Consider the following 21,167-nt stretch of genomic DNA (forward strand, 5'->3'; position numbering starts at 1 on the left):
ATGGCAAAGAGGTTACTCTTTCTGTAAACCTACCTGGAGGTTGAAGAAAATATTTTTCTTCAGAAAATAGAGCCTGGAGGCCAGAAAATATTTTCCTTCACTCTAGTCTCAGACCTATTTTTCTACATTCCTTCCCTGGGATGGTAAAGAATACGTAACATCTATTCCTTTCAGGGGAATCCTTATCTCCTCATCCGATCCCTTTCCACCTCCCCATAGGTAGTTAGTCTAGATTTATGGTTCCAACATATCAGTCACAAAATTATCCAGCACTGTAACATTACCCAAATTATTTAAGTCATGCTGGTCATATTTTAGTTATTTGAATGATTTAACAGTATTGCTATTTTAGGGCCTATCAAATGCTGGTGTCAGCTTGGAATATTCCTGCCCCCTCCCCCACAATTTCCCAGCAAACTCATACTCATACTTCATATTTACGTACTTCTCTCTCAAGAAAGTCTTCTCTCACCATCAAGGCTGGGTTATCACCTTCCCAGGTTTCTGTTCACCTCTTTTTGTAGCTTTCTGTATGTTCTTTTTGTTGTTTTAATTGCATATGCCCTAAGTACAATGCTGTTATTTAAAACCAAGTCGAAGGATCAGGCAGGCAGAGAGAAGTCAGTGCGACATCAATAGATCCCAGAGGGTGGACAATATGGATGCAGATGAGATATCTGGAGAAGAGAGCAGAGTGTCTAAGACAGATCTTAGGGAAGTTTTTCAAGGAGGTAGAGAAACTGGAGTGGATACAATAAACAAAGAAGCAAGGTTATCTCCTGGAAGTTGAAAGGAGAGAAGCAAACAGAAAACGAGAGTATAGCCAGTGAAATACAATTTCATTCATTTTTATGATTCCTATTTAACAGTCCCTTTATTATTAAAACAAAGGTAGGAGGAAAACATTATTCTCATTGTAAAAAGTTGAGTCACACATGAAATTGCCCTCTTACCACGGCCCACCCTCAGCCACTGCTCTGCCCCAAGTTAACTACTCTTGCGTTGCATCTTTCCAGTGTATTTTTTATTCATTTCTGCCCATAAATGCACATCCCCATATCACATATAGTTCTATTCTTCATAACTATGTCTACATATTTTATGCATTCAAGGACAAAATGCCACACAAATAGCTCCTAATCATGTGAAAAGATATTCAAATTCATTAGGAATTTGATTTGAAATGCAAATAAGAAAAGAAGACATCTTTTTTCATTCATCAGCTTGGCAAAGATTACCAATATATATTGTTGGCAAAGAATCAGGGAAATGGGTACTGTTATTAAGACTGAATTGTCAAAGCTTTTTTGGTAGGCCGTTTTCCAGAACATATCAAATGTAAAATGTATCCAATGCGTACTTTTTGAATGAGCAATTCCAATTCTATAAGCTATCCTAAATGAATTATGATGTGCATTAAAAAAAATCTATGTACAAGAATATTCATTGTAATTCATTTTAATATTGTCAGTAAGATGGACTATTTAAAATGGCCCAAATATTTGTCAATAAATGAATAGATAAGGAAATGACAGTATACTCCTACTACTCAGCTATTAAAAAGAATAAGGCAAGCATATGAAATTGTCAGGATTTACTGTTCAATGGAAAAAGGAAAATTGCAGAACCATGCAAATCATATTCTAAAATGAAAAATGTCTGTGTTTCAATATGTATTGAGGTCTCAATCACAGAAAAATAGAATCTTACTTGTAGCAGGACAAGCATAGCAGATGACTTGTGGGCACCTTATCTATATTGTAATTCAGAGCAAAGATAAATGTCATTAAAATGTCAGCATATCTAATAACCTAAAAATTCCATGGTACTCTCCTAAATGTGTATCTAACAACGCTGAATTTAAGCAATGCTGAATTTAAAAGTGACACCTTTTATAAATACTTCGAGCTTCTACTAAGTAATGTTTCTCCACCAGCTTCCTTTCGCTGAGTTTTAACATTAAGAGACAGACTGTGGAGACCTATTTTATTGCCTTCATTTTACATGAGAGGAAACAAAAATCTAAAACAAAGGGATTTGTTTTTGTCCAGCTCCATTTGACTTGTGGGCAAAGCCAGAACATTGCTCAGTGTCTTCTGATATCCATTTCCGTCCCTTTTCTCATGGTGGACAACCCTAAACTTCGTTTAGAATTGTTTCGAATTTTCCAACATTATTTTACACAGTATTTTCCTATAACTTGACCATTGTTTATTACTATGATCTCCTTCTGAGATTTGCTGTTACTGGTAAAACAGATGAGCATCTCTTCTGCAATATGGAAGAGGACGGTAAAAATATTTTCATCCATTATCTCATTCTTGCAACAGGTATTTATTGAATGTCTACCCTGTGGGATTTGAAAAGCACTTAGACCCTGACCTTCCTTCACAGAAGGGTATATGCCAACAAGTAAACTTGCAGTTGCTCTGTAATCACTCCGTGCTCTGAGGAAAGAACAGAACTGGGAGAGCATACGGCTCACATTGGGGAAGGGCCTCCTGGAAGGCTTCTTGGAGGAAGTAAAGTCAAAGCCGCCATCTGAGGGAAGGGCATCACGCAGGCAGGTAAATGCAGGTTGGGAGATTAGTTTTCTGGAAAGAGGATATGAAGTGCAGAGTTTGGTTGGGCAGAAGTAGTTGGTACTTTCAGGCATCCGTTTACCTGTGTCTTTGTTAGTCACAAAATTTTAATTCTGTCCAGACTCATGAGCCCTCGAATCATTGATATCATCCTGTAAATGAAAATTAAAACTAAAATTCACTGAAGCAAGCCAAAAAAAAAAAAAAAGGCAATATGAACCTTGGCTGGCAGACTAGTGTCTCCTGTTGTGCTGTTCAGTCTCTCATGAAAGTTGGTAGGTGAACATAGCAGACGATGATTTAAACTGATGCATCTGTTTTGAAATAGCATATCTAATCTTCTGCTCCAGAAGATGTTCACAAGGGTTGACAGCAAACGCTAATACATATTCATAACCAATAGGCTTCGTAACCAAGGGAAATTGAGGCAAGTGCAACAGAATGCAGCATGAGACAGCAGCATGTTAATTTTAAATTTAATTATAGAGATGGAGGAAAGAATGCATTTTGATAGTGCACACTCATTCAGCTGTCATGGAACATTACCCCCAAATCATGCCAAATATTTGACAAGAAGAAATAGTATTTTGGGTGAAATGCTTGATAAAACTAGCAGGTTCTGGAGAAAATGAGACTCTGAAACAGTATTAGAAACTATTTTTCATGTAGAGAAAAAAAAAGCATTGCAGAATTTTAATGATAGGAAGTAAAAAAAATAAAATAAAAAGCTTTCAAACTAAGGAAAGGTTTCTGGTCTATAGAATATTTTCAACATGCATAAATGCTAAATTCAGTTTGAAGAGCATGCATCTTGTTGTCTTGTTCAAAGCTGATACCAAATGCTTCAAATAGTCTTTGGCGTGGAGCAGTTGCTTGATAATTATCTGTTGAATATGAATATGAATGAATACATAAACCTACCCCATGCTACTTTGTCTGATGTACAAGTTCAATATATATTTATTAATGACTAGATCAGTGGATGGATGGATGGATGGATGGGTGGGTGGAAATATCCGCCTAAGCCAAGTCACATTTTGTTTTTGTTTTTGATTTTTTTTAACGTTTATTTATTTTTGAGACAGAGAGAGACAGAGCATGAACAGGGGAGGGGCAGAGAGAGGAGGGAGACACAGAATCTGAAGCAGGCTCCAGGCTCTGAGCTGTCAGCACAGAGTCCGACAGCGGGGCTCGAACTCACGGACCGTGAGATCATGACCTGAGCCGAAGTCGGACACAACCGAACGAGGCACCCAGGCACCCCATGCCAACTCACATTTTGGCATTAATTCGCAGGATTCATTACTCACCAGTGAATGGTGGCAGTGAACTTTGGGTCAGTGACATGTTAACCCACTGCTAACTTTGACATGGGAGAAAATACCTAGATTTCTGAGGAAATTGGATTGTCAGTCTCTCCATAGTTTTTAACTGGCACTTATATTCTTACCTTGGGCAAATCCTTATTTACAGAGCAGGGAAAAAAGAGGAAAAAATTTCTTTCCCTATTTCATTAAAAAATATTGCTACAGGAAAAAGTTAAGGAAAAAATAAATATAAATAGCATTTCTAAAAGTTGGCAGAATTTAAAAGAAGGAAGCGTCTGCTTTAAAAATGTATTGCTTTGTTTTGCCAGCAAGTATGTGAACGTTTAGGCTTATTAGAACTTTTTTTTCAGCAGCCAATTGGTGAGTCTTAAGAGGAATGAGCTCAGTGGGGGTTTTGGGTATAGACAATCTCATACTTTACTGATGGAAATGTAAATTTGTTCAACTTTTTGGAGGAGGATTTGGCAAGATATATCAAATGCTTTAAGAATATTTAAATTCTGACCCAGCAATTATGTTTCCAGGAAATTTCCCTCAGGAAATAATTGGACAAATAAGCAAAGACATATGTGTTGGGATGTTTATTGCAGGACTGTTTATACAAAACAACAAAGCATTGGGAACAATTGAAATTTTTACTACTGTGGGGCCATAAATTGTATATCTTCTCCATAGAATATTGTGCAGCTGTTAAAAATGAAGGTAAAGACCAACCTATATTGCACAAGGCAACCTTCATGATATGCTGTAACGTGGAAAAGCAGCACACAAAGATACATATATCATGACACCATTTCAGAAATAATACACAGGTATTTCTATTTCTGCCCAGAAGAAAATCTGAGACGTTGATGGCATTATGGAGGATTTTAATTTGGGGGTTATTTATATTTTCTATTTTCTTTTTTTTTTTTCAACGTTTTTTTTTTTTTTAATTTATTTTTGGGACAGAGAGAGACAGAGCATGAACAGGGGGAGGGGCAGAGAGAGAGGGAGACACAGAATCGGAAACATGCTCCAGGCTCCGAGCCATCAGCCCAGAGCCTGACGCGGGGCTCGAACTCACGGACCGCGAGATCGTGACCTGGCTGAAGTCGGACGCTTAACCGACTGCGCCACCCAGGCGCCCCTATATTTTCTATTTTCTATAGTAAACATGAACTACTTTGTGCAAAAAAATAATTTTACAAATGTATTGGCACACTTACACATTACTAATTGAAAGCACATGATCGCTTCTTAATTTAAAGAAAGGCTGTCAAGTTTCTTACAAAGGGTATATTTTTGGAGGTTTGCACTTAGGTTTTAGTGCTTAGTTTTGACATAAGTTATAGTGAAATCCAAATCTTACAAATCTCAAAGGCTGGAGGAAGTTTTACAGAGTTCGTGCTTCTTTTTTTTTTTGTCCTTTTTTTTATAAGAATAGCTTATGAGAACTGAGCGTATCTGCAGAAAATGCTTTCTAGGCAAAAGGAAAGGATTTTTCGAATATTCTTTGAAAGGTTTTCAGGCAGACAGGAAGATTTTCTAAATGTCTAAAGTTGTGCCCACTGAGATAATCAAGCAGACATCCTGAGTATGTTAGCTTTTTTGCAAGAAAAGTTGGAAGCAATACTGGGTTGTTGTTTTTCTTTTTAATTGCTCAATAGTTACATAGACATAGCGAAATAAATTTACAAGCATTATCTTAGAAGAGCTGAATGAGAATATGTTTTCTAATAGAGCAGACATTTTTCACGTTTATTATAAGAGAAGTTTCAAAAATACGGGGGTATTAATTTTTTACCTCAAAAAGAACCAGACAGATGGGGTGCCTGGGTGGCTCAGTTGGTTAAACATCCAACTCTTGCTTTTGGCTCAGGTTATGATCTCGCAGTTGGTGAGATCGAGCCCCTCGTTGGCCTCTGTGCACTGACAGTACGAGGCCTGCTTGGGATTCTCTTCTCTCCCTCTCTCAACTTCTCTCTCCTCTCCCCCACCCCAGAAAAAAATAGAAATGAAAGGGTATACTTTCAAAATCTGTTAGGATTTTTTGTTTGGAAAGTCTATATTCAAATTGGAACAAATGTCTACCGGAAGAAGGTTTTATTAAAGCCATACTTTTTACTATAGCCAAATTAAATTTTCAACTGAAGGGACTGACAGTTAATTATTTTAGGCTGTATGTTTTAAATGAAATCAAATTTCCTAAATTCTTTATGTTTCCCTAGCTATACTAAATATATGCTTGTGAATTTAGGTTGATGTGGATGTGTCTTCAACAATAATAACTTAAAGTTGTAATAAAATTATTTAATGTAAAGAAGGCCTATGTGCAGATTATCTTATTGGACCTTCATACAAACCCTGAGAGATGTTATGACTGACTTGTGGGCCCACAAATTTTAGGTAGTGAATTCAAGCATGATATTCAGATGTTAACTAAATTAGTATTAATTTAGATATATACGTATACTTAAACACATATACATGTATTTTTTTCCCCAAAATGACTCAAAGGTATGTTATTTTGCCACTGAGTACTGAATCTAATACAGATTGAGAGTTTATAGCAACCAAATCATGGTATATGGAAGCTCATTTTTAGATTGAAGGATTATTTTCTCTTTCTTCCTGTGGAGTTACCTTCTGCCAAGAAGTCCAGGATAGGAACCTCTGGCTCACCTAAAGTTCATAAAGTAGCAGTTCAAATGGCTTATGACGAGGTACAGGCTACAGTGAGTCACAATGACAAGATGTTGGTCTTGTATGCATGAAATGGTCTTGGGCTCTGGAAACGGGTAGGTAAACTTTACTTTCACTGGGCTCACTTGGAACAGTTTTGTATTTGAGGAAGACCAACTGACACGGTGTATACAGTTGCTATTTCCTATTAAGCCCCAAACTAGCATCTGCTACCCCGATGGCAATGGTCACAGAAACTGAGAACTTCGCATAATCCTGTTAGTCGAGTCTCCTTCACATAATCTTCGGGCCCGCTGAGAAGTCTCTTAGAAGCTAGTTAGCAACTAGCCCCTCCTGATAGATAGCGATCAGTTTACTAAAATTAGTAATTATGTACACCTCCAAATCCTTACACACACACACACACACACACACACACACACACACACACCAACAAATGAATTTAGCTAAATCCTTAGAGAAGACTCATTGCTGGTGTGAAGTCCTTCTGTTCTTTAAACTATTTAGCAGGGAATTAACATTTCTTGGGTATAAATGTGTTGTACTCACATTAAATTATCCCATGTGGTCCACATAAAATATCAGCTAAGCCTGGTAACAGCCCTAACAGTTAGTTATTATTATCTCTATTTATTTACTTTTAAATGTTTATCTATTTGAGAGCACACGTGTGTGCATGTGTATGAGTGGGGGGGAGGGGCAGAGAGAGAGAGAGAGAGAGAGAGAGAGAGAATCTCAAGCAGGCTCCACTCTGTCAGCACAGAGCCAGACACAGGCCTCATTCCCACACACCCATAAGATCATGACCTGAGCTGAAATCAAGAGTCAGTCACTCAAACGACTGAGCCACCCAGGCACCCCTTATTGTCCCTATTTAGAGGTACAGTAACTGAAGCTAAGGCTTAGACCTCCAATTGCACACCTACACTCTCCCTACCACAGTGTGCGATGAGTATAATATAATGGAATGAGTGAATTAATTCTAGTACCAGAAGATAAGTGGGAGCCACTGATAAAATGAGAATTAACTGTGAGGTTGAAGTTAATGCATATGTGCCTTTAAGTTTATATAAAAGATCACATACTTTCTTGTACATTTAATTTATTAAAGCTGGCATATAATAGAATTAATAAACATAAGCCACATACTGATCAAGGCATAATGCTTCTTGAAACAAGTTGGGAATTTTTAATAGTAAATTCGTTTTTTTTGTTTTTTTTTAATTTAAAAAACTTTAATGTTTATTTTTTTATTTTTGAGAGAGAGAGACAGAGACAGAGCACAAGTGGGAGAGGGACAGAGAGAGAGGAGACACAGAATCCAAAGCAGGCTCCAGGCTCTGAACTGTCAGCACAGAGCCCAACGTGGGGCTTGAACCCATGAACTGTGAGATTATGACCTGAACCAAAGTCAGACACTTAACAGACTGAGACACCCAGGTGCCCCAATAAAAGCAAATTCCTAAATTTTAACCAAAGGTATGGCAAAAACTGGTTTTATTTTCAAACTTAAATCACTAAACAGTCAATAATAGAGCTTCAGGTATATTATATAGTTGCTCTTTTCTGTCAAACTTCCTAAATTGGGAGTATTCCTCAAATCTCCCAGTGCAGAGTGACATTATCAATGTGTAGAAAATTATAAAGGTTATTGTGTATGTTACTTTGGGGAAGAAAGTTTGTCGTCTTGTTTTGGTCTAGTTGTAATTCCGTATTTTAGAATATAAAAAAGACTCATTTTGGTATTTATCAATCAAAACAGTTTCCTGTTCTTAGAAATAAAAATAAATCACTAACTCATACGAAGAAAATACTCTGAGATTCAGCTTTAAAATGTTTTGAACATAACATAATATAATAACATAAATATGCAGCTGATTGATGTCATTATAGAACAGTTTAAAATAAAACTTTTGATCAACATTGACTTAGCTTTCAGAAACAGTTTGCAGTCTTGGCTCAAATGGAGTGGTTTTAGGATCAGATTTCTTTCTCCACACTTAAAATCTGTGTCACTGAAAATTTTCCATCTCTCTAAATGTTTGGGGCTAAAAATAATTTAACAAACAAAAGAATGATGGACTTCTGAGTAGTTCAAAGGGATGTATACCAATTATTTCTCAGAACGTTAATTTAATTAAGTTAAAAGCCTAGACCAAATTCTATTAAACACTTGACTACTTAGTTTTTGCTCACATGATACCTCACTTGATTTTTTTTAATTAAGATGTCATATTTTTAGAGTAGTTTTAAGCTAACAACAAAATTAAGGGGAGGGTACAGAGATTACCTATATACTCCCTACCCTGAAACATGCATAGCCTCCCCCATTATCAACATCCCCAACCAGAGTGGCACATTTGTTACAGTTGATGAACCTACATTGACCTATCATAATCATCCAAAGTCCACAGTTTACATTAGGATTCACTCTCGGTGTTGTATATTCTGTGGGGTTTGGACAAATGCATAATGATGTATATCCACCATTATGGTATCATTCAGAGTAGTTTCACTGCCCTGAAAATCCTCTATGTTCTGCCTATTCTTCCCTCCCCCACTCCTCCAACCCCTGGCAACCGCTGATTTTTTTTACGGTCTCTGTAGTTTGGTTTTTTCCAGAATTTGATGTATTTGGAATCATACAATATGTAACCTTTTTCAGAGTGGCTTTTCTCATTTAGTACTATGCATTTCCAGGTCTTTTCATGATGTGATAGCTCATCTCTTTTTAGCGCTGAATAATATTCTATTCTCCAGACATGCCTCAGTTTATTTATCCATTCACCCATTGAAGGACATCAACTGGGTTGCTTCCAAATATTGGCAATTATGAATAAAGCTACTATAAACATCTGTGCAGTTTTTTTGTGTGGACATAATTTTCAGTTCATTTGGGTCAAGACCAAGGAGTGTGATTGCTGGATCATATAATAAGAATGTGTTCAGCTTGGTAAGAAACCGCCAAACTACCTTCCAAAGTGTCTGTCTGATGTTACATTCCCATCAGAAATGTATGAGAGTTCCTGTTCTAGATCCTTGCCGGCATTTGCTGCTTCAGTGTTCCAGATTTTGGCCATTCGAATGAGGTGTGTAGTGATACCTTGCTGTTTTAATTTTCATTTCCCTGATGACATATGATGTTCTTTTCATATGCTTATTTGCCATCTGTATCTGTATATCTTCTTTTGTGAAGAATTCAGTAAGGTTTTTGGCCCATTTTTAAGTTGGGTTGTTTTCTTATTGTTAAATTTTAAGAATTTTTAAGACATATTTTGGATGAGTTCTCTATCAGATATATCTTCTGAAAATATCTTCTCCAAGTCTATGGCTTTTCTTCTCATTCTTTTCACATTGTATTTCACAGAGCAGAAGTTTTTAATTTTAATGAAGTCTATGAATTCTTTCTTTCATGGATTATGCCTTTGGTGTTGCATCTAAAAAGTCATCTCCAAACTGAAGGTCATATAACTTTATTTCTATGTTATCTTCTAGAGTTTTATAGTTTTGTGTCTTACATTTAGGTCTGCAATCCATTTTGAGTTAATTTTTCTGAAGGGTGTAAGGTCTGTGTCTAGATTCGTTTTTAATCATGTGGATGTCTGGTTATTCCAGCACCACTTGTTATAAGTATTATCTTTTCTCTATTGTATTGCCTTGGACCTTTTTCAAAGATCTATTGACTATATTTATATGGGTCTATTTCTGAGCTCTCTGTTCCATTGATCTTTTTATCTGTTCTTATGCCAATAACGCACTATTTTGGTACTTACTGTAGCTTTATAGTAAGTCTTGAAGTCAGGTAGAGTTAGTCCTCCAACTTTGTTCTTGTCCTTTAATATTGTGTTAGCTCATCTGGGTATTTGGCTTCTCCATATAAACTTTAGAATCAGGTGGTTGATATCCACAAAATAATTTTCTGGGATTTTGATTGGAATTGCAAAGAATCTATAGATTATTTTTGGAATAATTGAGATCATAACAATATTGAATCTTCCTATCTTGGATCTTGGAATATCTCCATTTATTTATTTCTTCTTGATTTCATTGATTGGAGATTTGTAGTTTACCTTGTTTAGGTCTTATAAATATTTTGTTAGATTTATATTCATTTCATTTTTCTGGTTACTGATATAAATGGTATTGTGTTTTTAATTTCAAATTCCACTTATTTGTTGTTGGTATATAGCAAAGCAATTGATTTTATATATTTTCCTTGTATCCTGCAGTCTTGCTGTAATGGCTTATTAGTTCCAGGAGTTTATTTGTTGGTTCTTTCAGGTTTTCTACATAGATGATTATGTCATCTGTGAACAAAGATAATTTTATTGATTCTTTTCTAATCTTTAAACCTTTTATTTCCTTTTCTTGTCTTATTGCCTTAGCTAGAACTTTCATTATGATGTTAAAAAGCAATTGTGAGATATCTTGTACCAGATATTAGTAGGAAAGCTTCCAGTTTTTCACCATTGAGTGTGATGTCAGATGTCCATTTTTTTTTTTTTTTTTTTTTTGCAGATATTCTTTAGTAAGTTGAGGAAGTTACCCTCTATTCTTTGTTTACCAAGAGTTTTTATCATGAATGGCCATTGAATTTTGTCAAATGCTTTTTCTACATGTATTGATATATCAATTAATTTTAAAAACAATTTTATTGTAACTGATATTGCCATATACACTTTACAGATGGGGAGCGTAAGCCTCAGCACTGAAGTAAAGTTCCTACAATTACTGGTGGAATTAGGGTTAAATCTGCAATTACTTGACTTGCTCTACAATATGCTTCCTCCCAGAGCTTACTATCAATCCTGACTCTTTGGCTCCAAGGTAGTAGGAAAAGTAGATTTCTTATCATGAATCTCACCAAACTCAACAACCTATTAAATAGTAAAATGTATACTTATTTGAAATATTATTACTTCAAATAATAATAATAATAATAATAATAATATAGTATTATTCTCTTTATTCACAGATTTTGTATTTGTGAGTTTGCCTGCTTACTAAAATTTATTTGTAACCCCAAAAATGAATCCTAAAAACACTTTCATGGTCATTCACAGACATGTACAGAGTGGCAAAAGGTTTCTGCCCCCAATGTTCATATTCTAGGATGAGGTCAAACAACATAACACTCTACCTTTTTATTCTAGCACTCACACTGCAAACAAGCATCTAACTTGAGGTCTACTAATACCAAGTTCATTTTGCATTTTTTGTTTTTGTTGGTTATTTCACTGTTTAAAATGGTCCCCAAGTGTGGTGGTAAGGTTCTGATTAGTGTTCCTAAGTACAAGAAGGCTATGATGTGGGGTCACCTGGGTGGCTCAGTCTGTTAAGCATCTGACTTTGGCTCAGGTCATAATCTTGCAGTTTGTGGGTTTGAGCCCCGTGTCGGGCTCTGTGCAGACAGCTGAGCCTGGAGCCTGCTTTGGATTCTATGTCTCCCTCTCTTTCTCTCTCTCTACCCCTCTCAGCTCATGTTCTCTCTCTCAAAAATAAACATTAAGAAGGCAGTGATGTGCCTTATGGAGAAAATACAGGTGTTAGATAAACTTTGTTCTATTGGTCATGAATTAAATATTAATAAGTTAACTTAATATGCTAAGTTAAGTGTCTTTCAACAGAAACACACAAAACAAATTATGAATTGATCAAGTGATGAAAATATTGTGACCAAAGGGTCATAGAAACATAACTCTGTATTTCGTCTCTGAACTATGGTTCAGTAGCTGCTAATTTAGTATTTGCAAAGACTTTATAGAGCATAAGTGCCACTCATCACAAAATTCAAACATATATGCTTTTACTGTAATGGTGTACTTGTAATTTCACTGTAATGGTGTATTTACCAAAGTGGACTGCTTGCTTATGGATTAAAGTTTCACTGTGGTATAATTTCACTGGCTGTGCTAAACTCTGTTCATCTATCTTCTGTCAACCACTATACTAGTTTCCTACTGATGTTATAACAAATTAGCACAAACATAGTGGCTTAAGCCACAAGTTTATTATCTTACTTTGGAGGTCAGAAGTCCAAAGTGGGTTGGACAGGGCTAAAATCAGGATGTGTCAGAATTGTCTTCCTTCTGGAGTCTCTAATGGAAACTCTGTTTCACCTTTTCCTGCTACTGGAGGTGCTTGCCTTCCTTGGAACATAGCCCCACGTTACTCTGACTGCTGCTTCCATCATGATATCAAATCATTGACTCTCCTGCCTCCCTTTTCCAGTTATAAGGACATTGGTTATTGAGAATGTCAGCTTGTAGCCCTGTCAGTTATTTGCTCCCCAGCCCAAATTAACTTAAGTATAGTTATAAAGTAAAAGACAACTTTTTTTTTTAAGCTGGGAAGACTTGCTGATTGGGTCCACATTTGGGTGTGGTATGGTACAATGCCCTAGTACTTATGATGCTTTCACTATCATCTTGTTTTCATTCCTATTTCTAGCCCTCAGAACCATGTCAGACTATTTGCATGTCCAGAGAAGAGTTCATGCAAAGAATGACAGAGATTGTTGGTTGGGGCACAAAGGAAGAATATGGGGAGTTCTTTGACAAAGTGGATGTGGCCCAAGATGGCTTCATTAACTGGGACAAGTTGACTTCATTTATGCTGTTAGCACTTCATGAGAACGATGAACGAGCAAAGGCAACTGTGGTTCCCCAGTGGAAAGAACTTGAACTCCTTCCAACGAAACACAAGGACATCATTCAAAAAGTAATTTTCTTAAAAAGTTCAAGTCGTTATCTGACCATCAGTAAAGAAGGTTTATTAGGAATCTGGGGAGAGAATTTAAAGCTCCAAGAAACATTTCCCATCACTTCAGATGCCACCAAGCTTAAACACCTGTGGGTGACAAGTATGGTTTCTCTGGAAAATATAAACAAGGTACCACGTCTTTAGAAATAAATTATTGCCTGTAAAAGGGGAAAAATGATAGGATGGGGCTCCTGATCAATATCAAGTATAACACCAGCAGGGACTGAGAGCTTCAGTCCCACTTTGTGCCTCTCATCTGATCTGGAGGGAATGCGAGTAGAGCCAGTGAGCTTCTCAATTTCCCAGACTGTTTTCTTCAGCTCCTTTAAAGGACACAGCTGACAGTGACTCAGATTCTTGGCTCTGTCCCAAATGTGGCCATGCTGCATTACTGGCTGGTAAGACGTTTCTGACTCCACAGTTTATGGTAGAATCATGGGTCTATATGAGGCGCTGAGAGGTTATTACAATGCATGGCACAACTCAGTGCAATCACAGGGAACTGCTTATCTGATTTTAACCACGGTTCAATTTCTTAATTCTGATGGGTAGGGCCCACTCAGTACAAATATCCTTATGTAACAGCCTGTGAGCAAGATAATGTATTGAAAGGAAAATCAGTGTGTGAGGGAAGGATGAAGATAACTTAAAGAATCCATATTCTTAGTATTTTATATTAAGCAGATGATAAACTTCACTATGAAAATTAAAAAAAAAATCTTTTAACATTTATTCAGTTTTGAGAGAGAGAGACAGAGCATGAGCAGGGGAGGGGCAGAGAGAGAGGAAGACACAGTATCTGAAGCAGGCTCCAGGCTCTGAGCTGTCAGCACAGAGCCCGACGCAAGGCATGAACCCATGGACTGTGAAATCATGACCTGAGCCGAAGTCGGATGCTTAACCAACTGAGCTACTCAGGTGCCTCTACTATGAAAACTTTTAAATGCACATACAAGCAGAGATAACAGTATTTTTTTTAATTTGTTTTATTTTTTATTTTTTTAAATTTACCTCCAATTTAGTTAGCATATAGTGCAACAATGATTTCAAGAGTAGATTCCTTAGTGCCCCTTACTCATTTATCCCATTCCTCCTCCCACAACCCCTCCCATAACCCTCAGTTTGTTCTCCATATTTACGAGTCTCTTCTGTTTTGTCCCCCCTCCCTGTTTTTGTTATTTTTGTTTCCCTTCCCTTAAGTTCATCTGTATTGTCTCTTAAAGTCCTCATATGAGTGAAGTCATATGATTTTTGTCTTTCTCTGACTAATTTCACTTAGCATAATACCCTCCAGTTCCATCCACGTAGTTGCAAATGGCAAGATTTCATTCTTTTTGATTGCCTAGTAATACTCGATTGTATATATATACCACATCTTTATCCAGTCATCCATCAATGGACATTTGGGCTCTTTTCCATAGTTTGGCTATTGTTGATAGTGCTGCTATAAACATGGGGGTACATGTGTCCCTTTGAAACAGTGTACCTGTATCCCTTGGATAAATGCCTAGTAGTGAATTGCTGGGTCGTAGGTAGTTCTATTTTTAGTTTTTTGAGGAACCTCCATACTGTTTACCAGAGTGGCTGCACCACCTTGCATTCCCAGAGATAACAGTATTAAGAACCAATATCTACCCTTGGCCATTTCCAATTCACAGGCAGTCTAGTTAGATCTATATCTCCCCTCTTTGAAATCCAAAGCATACAATTGTTTAATCTGTAAATATTTCATAAAAAATCTCCTTTTTTTTTAGCATAACCATGATACCACGATCACATTTAATAGCAATTACAATAATTCCTTATTCTCAAATATCCAGTCAAATACACATTTTCTTTTCTTGTAATTTTTTAATAGTTTGTTAATTCCTCATTTGATAGTTTATTTGAATCACGATCTGAATAAGATCCAAACCATTGTGAATTGTTGATATGTCTCTTTTGATCTATGTGTTTTTCCCCACCTCTTCTTTATTATTGCATTGTTTTGTTATTGCTATTCTGTTTTTGTAAGAGAAACTGGTGTTTGTTCTTTAAAGTGTCTCAGTCTGGATTTTGCAGACTGTGTTTAGAGGGGGTTGTTTTACATGTCTCCTTGTTCCCCATATTTCCAGTAAATTGGTAGTCAAATCTAAAGCCTTGATCGGTTTCAAGATGGTTCGTTCTGGAATAGGTGTTCCTCAATCAGGAGGCACAAAATGCCTGTTCTCTCTCTTCCTGGGATGTGGACAGTTATTGCTGATTATTCCTTGATCTGTCAATTTATTAGGGGTTGCAAGATGATGACATTCTAATTCCATCATTTCTACTTTCTTTATAAGCTGGAATACCTCTATAAAAAGAAATTCCACCTGTCAATTATTTAGTTATAATGTAGTACAAATCATAGAACAAAGGAGGATGAATGGCTAATTCTTTACTTCTATTTGCCAGTATTCAGAATCCTCTAAAGACGAAAAATGAGCAAAACTATCATTATTGTTATCAATATCATCACAAACTCATGAGTTTAAGCAATTTTATTTGCTTCAGTCCACTGAGTTGCTAACTCATCCTTAAAATTGTACCATCTTTATACACTGGAATGAATACAAGTCAGCTTCTGAGTCTTTTCTGCTATAACTGTGTTAGTCTTTGAAAGCTTCTTTGTTTTCTGGTGTGACAAGCTGTTCCAGGATCATCTTGCGTATTTATTATGCCAGAGCCAGAGACCTCCATGTTTCCAAAAACCCAGGGTTTTTTTAAGTGGGAAATGGTAGGCTCTACTGCCTTGAACATAAAGAATCATCATCATCATTAACTTCCAACGTGATGCACTCTGCTCTATTAATCTTCTCAAGATCACCATGAAGTGGACATTGTTCCTACTTTAAGAATGAGAGACTAGGCAAGGAGAGATTGTGGAATTTGCCCCAGGTCACACAGAATGCATGTTGTAAGATTTGTATACAGAGGCAGCTTGATTTCAGAACCTGTGTTTCAGAGTCTTTGCTGCCTCTAGAGTGGTAGCTGGACATCATCACATCCAGTCTCTTCTTGCTAAGGATCTGGTGTTAATGTTAACTATATGGATTACAAGATGGTTCAAGCCCAGATTTTCTTTTATATCTGTGTGCAGCATTCTGTTATTATCATGCAATGTTTATGTTGTTATGTTGTGTAATGATTATGTCGCATTGTTTCTTCTTTCCAGGACTGATAACTAAATCTTAGCCTTTCCTTTGCACTTTTGCAACATAGAAGTTTAAAGAGGGTTGCTTTTTTCTTCTTTCCTCAAAGAGCTTTATTGAGATGTAATTATACAAAATGCACCGCACATACTAAAAATACCCAAGTTGACAGATTTTAATACATTTGTCTACTGTGAAAAATCAACAGTACAATGAAGATAATGAACATAATCGTCACGCTCAAAAATGTCCTTGTGCCCTTTTGTAATCTCCTGTCCAACCTCTCCCATCTCTCCTTGTCAGGTAGCCACTGATAGGCTGTCACCATACAATAGTTAGCATTTTCTAGATTTGTATATAATTTACATCATATAGTGTATACTCGTTTTGGTCTGACTTCTTTAACTTGGCATGTCATTGGATATATCAGTTTATCTTTTTATTGTTGTGTAATATTCCACCATGTGGATATAACATATCCTTACCAACATTTGGTATGATCAGGGTTTTCTTACCCACTTAATTTTGGCCATTTTAATAGGTTTGTATTGGATCTTATTGTGGTTTTAATTCACATTTCCCTAATGACTAATAATATTGAGCTTATTTTCATATACTGATTTGCTATCTGTATATCCTCTGGTGAAATGTCTGTTCAAATCTTTTGCCCATTTTGTTGTTGGTTTTATTTCACTGAGTTTTGAGAGTTCTTTATATGTTCTGGATATATACATTTATCAGATGGATGATTTACAAATACTGTCTTACAGCACATGTTTTGTCTTTGTATTTTCCTAACACTGCTTTTGGTAGTTTCATTTTCAGATTGTTCATTACTAGTGTATAGAAAAAAATTGATTTTTAAAAATGACCTTATATCCTGCAACTACACTGAACTCATTTACTGGTTTTGATCATTTTTTGTTGCTGTTATTCTTTAGGATTTTCTGTGTTTACGATTATGTCATCTACTAACAAAGATAGTCTAACTTCTTCCTTTCCAAACTGGATGCTTTTATTTCTTTTTCTTGACTAATTTCCCTTTCTGGAAATTGCAGTGTGGTATTGAATAGTAGTGGTGAGAGTGAACATCCTCATCATGTTCCTGATCTTAGGGAGAATACATTCAGTTTTCCACCATTAAGTATGATATCAGTTGTGGGTTCTTTGTATCAAGTTGAAGACATTTTCTTCTATTCCTGGTTTGTTGAGCATTTTTATCATGAAAATGTGTTAGAATTGGTCAAATGCTTTTTTTGGATATATTGAGAGAATCATATAGATTTTGTCCTTTATTTTATTAATAGAGTGTGTTACATTGATTGATGTTTGTATGTTAAAGTAGCCTTGCTTTCTGATATAAATATCAGTTGGTCATGGTATGTCATCTTTTTTATATGTTGTTGGATTCTCTTTGCTATTGTTTAGTTGACAAATTTTACATCTGTATTCATTAGGGTTCTTGATATGTAGTTTTCTTGTATGTTTTTGTGTAGTTTGGTGTTAAGATGGTATTGGCTTCATAAAATGATTTTGGAAAAGTTGCCTCCACTTTATTTATTTATTAATTTTTTTGTTTTTTGGAGAGATTGAGAAACATTGTTGCTAATTCTTTAAATGTTTGGTCGCATTTATTAGTGAAGCCATCTGGGCCTGGGATTTTCTTTGTGACAACGTTTTTGATTACAATTCAATTTTGTTGTTTTACTGATATGTTTGCTGAGATTTTCTATTTGGTCTTGAGTTAGTTTAGGTACTATTTTTGTTTTCAGAAATTTGGAATTTCATCTAGGTCGTCTACTTTGTTGGCATGCCATTGTTTATGATATTCTCTTATAATCTCCTTTTATTTTTATCAGGTCGATAGCAGAATACACTTTTATTTCTGATTTCAGTGATGTGTATTTTCACTCTTTTTTATCTTGGGTTAGTTTAGCTGAAGTTTGGTCAATTTTATCGACAAATGTATTTACACTTTTAAAAATAGTTTTGGGATTTTATCTAACTTGTGAAGGCTACTTACAGAGTTTTTATCAACTGATTTTTGTGAAAGACTCTGCTTGCTTTATAAAGCATAATTTGTAAAGCTTCTGGTATGACTGTGTGATGCTCTAGACCTCTGTTTTTGTCTTTCCTTTGTGATTAATCATCTCGTCTCCCGTGGATGGATGAGGTTGGCAGGTGTGTGAAGTGGAGATACAGAGGAAAATATGTTCAAATGCCTTTAACGGGAAGAACTTTTTCTTGGCTAGAGTCCAAAGTTAGAATAAAGTCCACTTGTGCTGCCATGCTGTGCCTCTATAATACTGTTAGTGACCTGAAGGGAACAGTGTCTGATTTGGGGCTAAGAGTCGCATGTCTCCTTTGTATACTGATTTCACTAAATTCATCAGAAAAAATACTTTCTGTATTTCTGTATTTCTTGAACAAATATTTTCTATTTGTTACTTTAGATAGCAGTGGCTTTTACGAGTAAAGAGATTTGTTTCTATGATCTGCTGTCCAAAGGAGAATTTCCTTGTCAGTATAAACTCCAAGGTCTGAAGGGAACACCGATTTGTATGGAATATTGGTATGACGTCCTTGATGCCAATGAATCGATTCTTTCTTTTGGGGACATAACTGGAAAGGTAAGTGTGGGAAGGAAAAGTTGAACACTATGGATTTAATCAGCAAACTGTAGCTCAACATAGAAATAGAATACAACAAGTGTGACCTCCTAATTGAGCTACACTACAAATTATAAAGCCACACCTGCTGGGCGTGGAAAAGAAGGATTAGGTCACAGTTCCCTTTCTTGCTTATGAAAAACAGTCTTCATGTGGTTTTCTTGTCTATATATAGTCTCATTTTCCTTATTTAGAAAGAAATTGTAATTTTTTTTCACCAAACGATGCTTGATCTCTTAGGTCCCAGTTTTAATAAACATCAAATTTTAAATGCCCAAAATTATCTCTTATAACTCTTTCAAATTAATTACCCTGATTTTCATTTAAAAGCCTCCTCTGTACCCGCTCCCTGGGCAGTGCTTGTTTCCTGCATCACTTAACAAAGGGATAGATGCATTAGAGAGGGCAGCACAAAAACCCGGACATTGGATGCAATGACTCCTCTATCACATTCCACCTAACCGCTAAAAAATTATTATTTGTTGAATGCCCATGAGCTCTGAAGTGGTCTAATGTGAACAATTTCCTCTCCTAATTGTGAAAGCTTTTCACTCTTTGTGTTTTTAATCACAAGTGTATCATAAAAGCAAATAATGAACTGCCCTTGGTAATTGCTTTACCAACATTATAGTTGTTCTGTCTTTTAGTATGACTGCCTGCATCCTTTAAATAATATTGAGGAAATTCCCATTAATTCAATACCTATTCCTTATTAATCTTAAAGAACATAGATTTTTTTTTTCCAACAATGATCCTGCCCATTTTTGTTTTCCTTTCAATATCTGTCTCAAGGTTCAAGCGATTGTTTTCACGACGGCCTTGATTTCCCTGTTTGAGCGTCCTGCTAATGCACACGAAGACGAAGAAGCCACTGTGACTATTAACTGGGCAGAGCTGCTCTCTGGATATCACAAATGTTGCTATACATTAGAGCATAATCTTCATCATGGAGATTGGGTCAGGCAAGGTACTCAATTTGAACAGTAATGAAAGAAACGGTCACCTTTGACGTCTACATTTACATTTTTTGTTGAAAATGTTTCCCATAAAATGTTAGTCTCACAACCAATAATTGGTTCTCCGGAAGTTTGGGCCTGGATTGTCAGCTATCTCCTGCACACTAACAGTTCTTTCTTTCTTTTCTTTCCTTCTAAAATTTCATGCAATTAGTTCAGGTGAACTGTGCATTGAAGACATCTCAAGAGAAGGGAAAAAATTGTCATAGAATCCATTTAACTTCAACCCAACTCTGATCCTAAAAGTCTCATCTACGGGCACCTGGGTGGCTCTGTCGGTTAAGCATCCAACTTCGGCTCAGGTCATGATCTCACGGTTCGTGGGTTTGAGCTCCTCATCCGGCTCTGTGCTGCCAGCTCAGAGCCTGGAGCCTGCTTCAGATTCTGTGACTCCCTCTCTCTCTCTCACTGCCCCTCCCCTGCTCGCACTCTGTCTCTGTCTCTCTCAAAAATAAATAAAACGATAAAAAAATTTTTTTCTAAGTCTCATCTAGCCACATCCATGGCTGCTTAGTGAAAGAATGCAACAAGTGCCCTCAAAACCACTCCTTTGTTTTCTTCATGTTTTCATGAAAGTATATTCTTTTGATTGTCTTCAAAAAGGATCTTCTTTTTTTCCTGTTTGTTGATATAGTGACTGGGTTCGTCTGATCTACAGTACTTGAGTAGTATTTCTCTGTGTGACAGATTATGTCATAAAATAGCATCTATGAAGCCAGAAAATTCCTAATACCTTGTCATCAATGAGTTTATTAGTTTCACAATATATATAACTTATACAAAGTTTGCCTCTGGTCCAGGATCTACATGTGCAATATCTGTTCTGATATCTCTTGGGTCCTAGTATCTACTAGTCTATGATAACTTTCTCACTTTTAAATTGCAACATTAAATTATGCCCATTGAAAGGAATGGAAACTAACAGTCTCTTTGACTATTATCTTATAGGTCTATT

At 36.2% G+C, this 21,167-nt stretch overlaps 1 protein-coding gene across 1 annotated transcript in view; it reads left to right on the forward strand.

Annotated features, from left to right (window-relative positions):
• Positions 1-21,167, forward strand: part of WDR49 (WD repeat domain 49) — a 139,009-nt gene that overhangs the window by 8,132 nt on the left and 109,710 nt on the right. Inside the window, exons 3-5 of the mRNA XM_042956900.1 lie at positions 13,046-13,486; positions 18,981-19,157; positions 19,989-20,163. Of these exons, the coding sequence (XP_042812834.1) occupies positions 13,046-13,486; positions 18,981-19,157; positions 19,989-20,163 (793 nt within the window). The remainder of the gene's footprint in view (positions 1-13,045; positions 13,487-18,980; positions 19,158-19,988; positions 20,164-21,167) is intronic.

Source organism: Panthera tigris, chromosome C2 (genome assembly GCF_018350195.1).
Source record: "Panthera tigris isolate Pti1 chromosome C2, P.tigris_Pti1_mat1.1, whole genome shotgun sequence".
NCBI classification, from domain to species: Eukaryota; Metazoa; Chordata; class Mammalia; order Carnivora; family Felidae; genus Panthera; species Panthera tigris.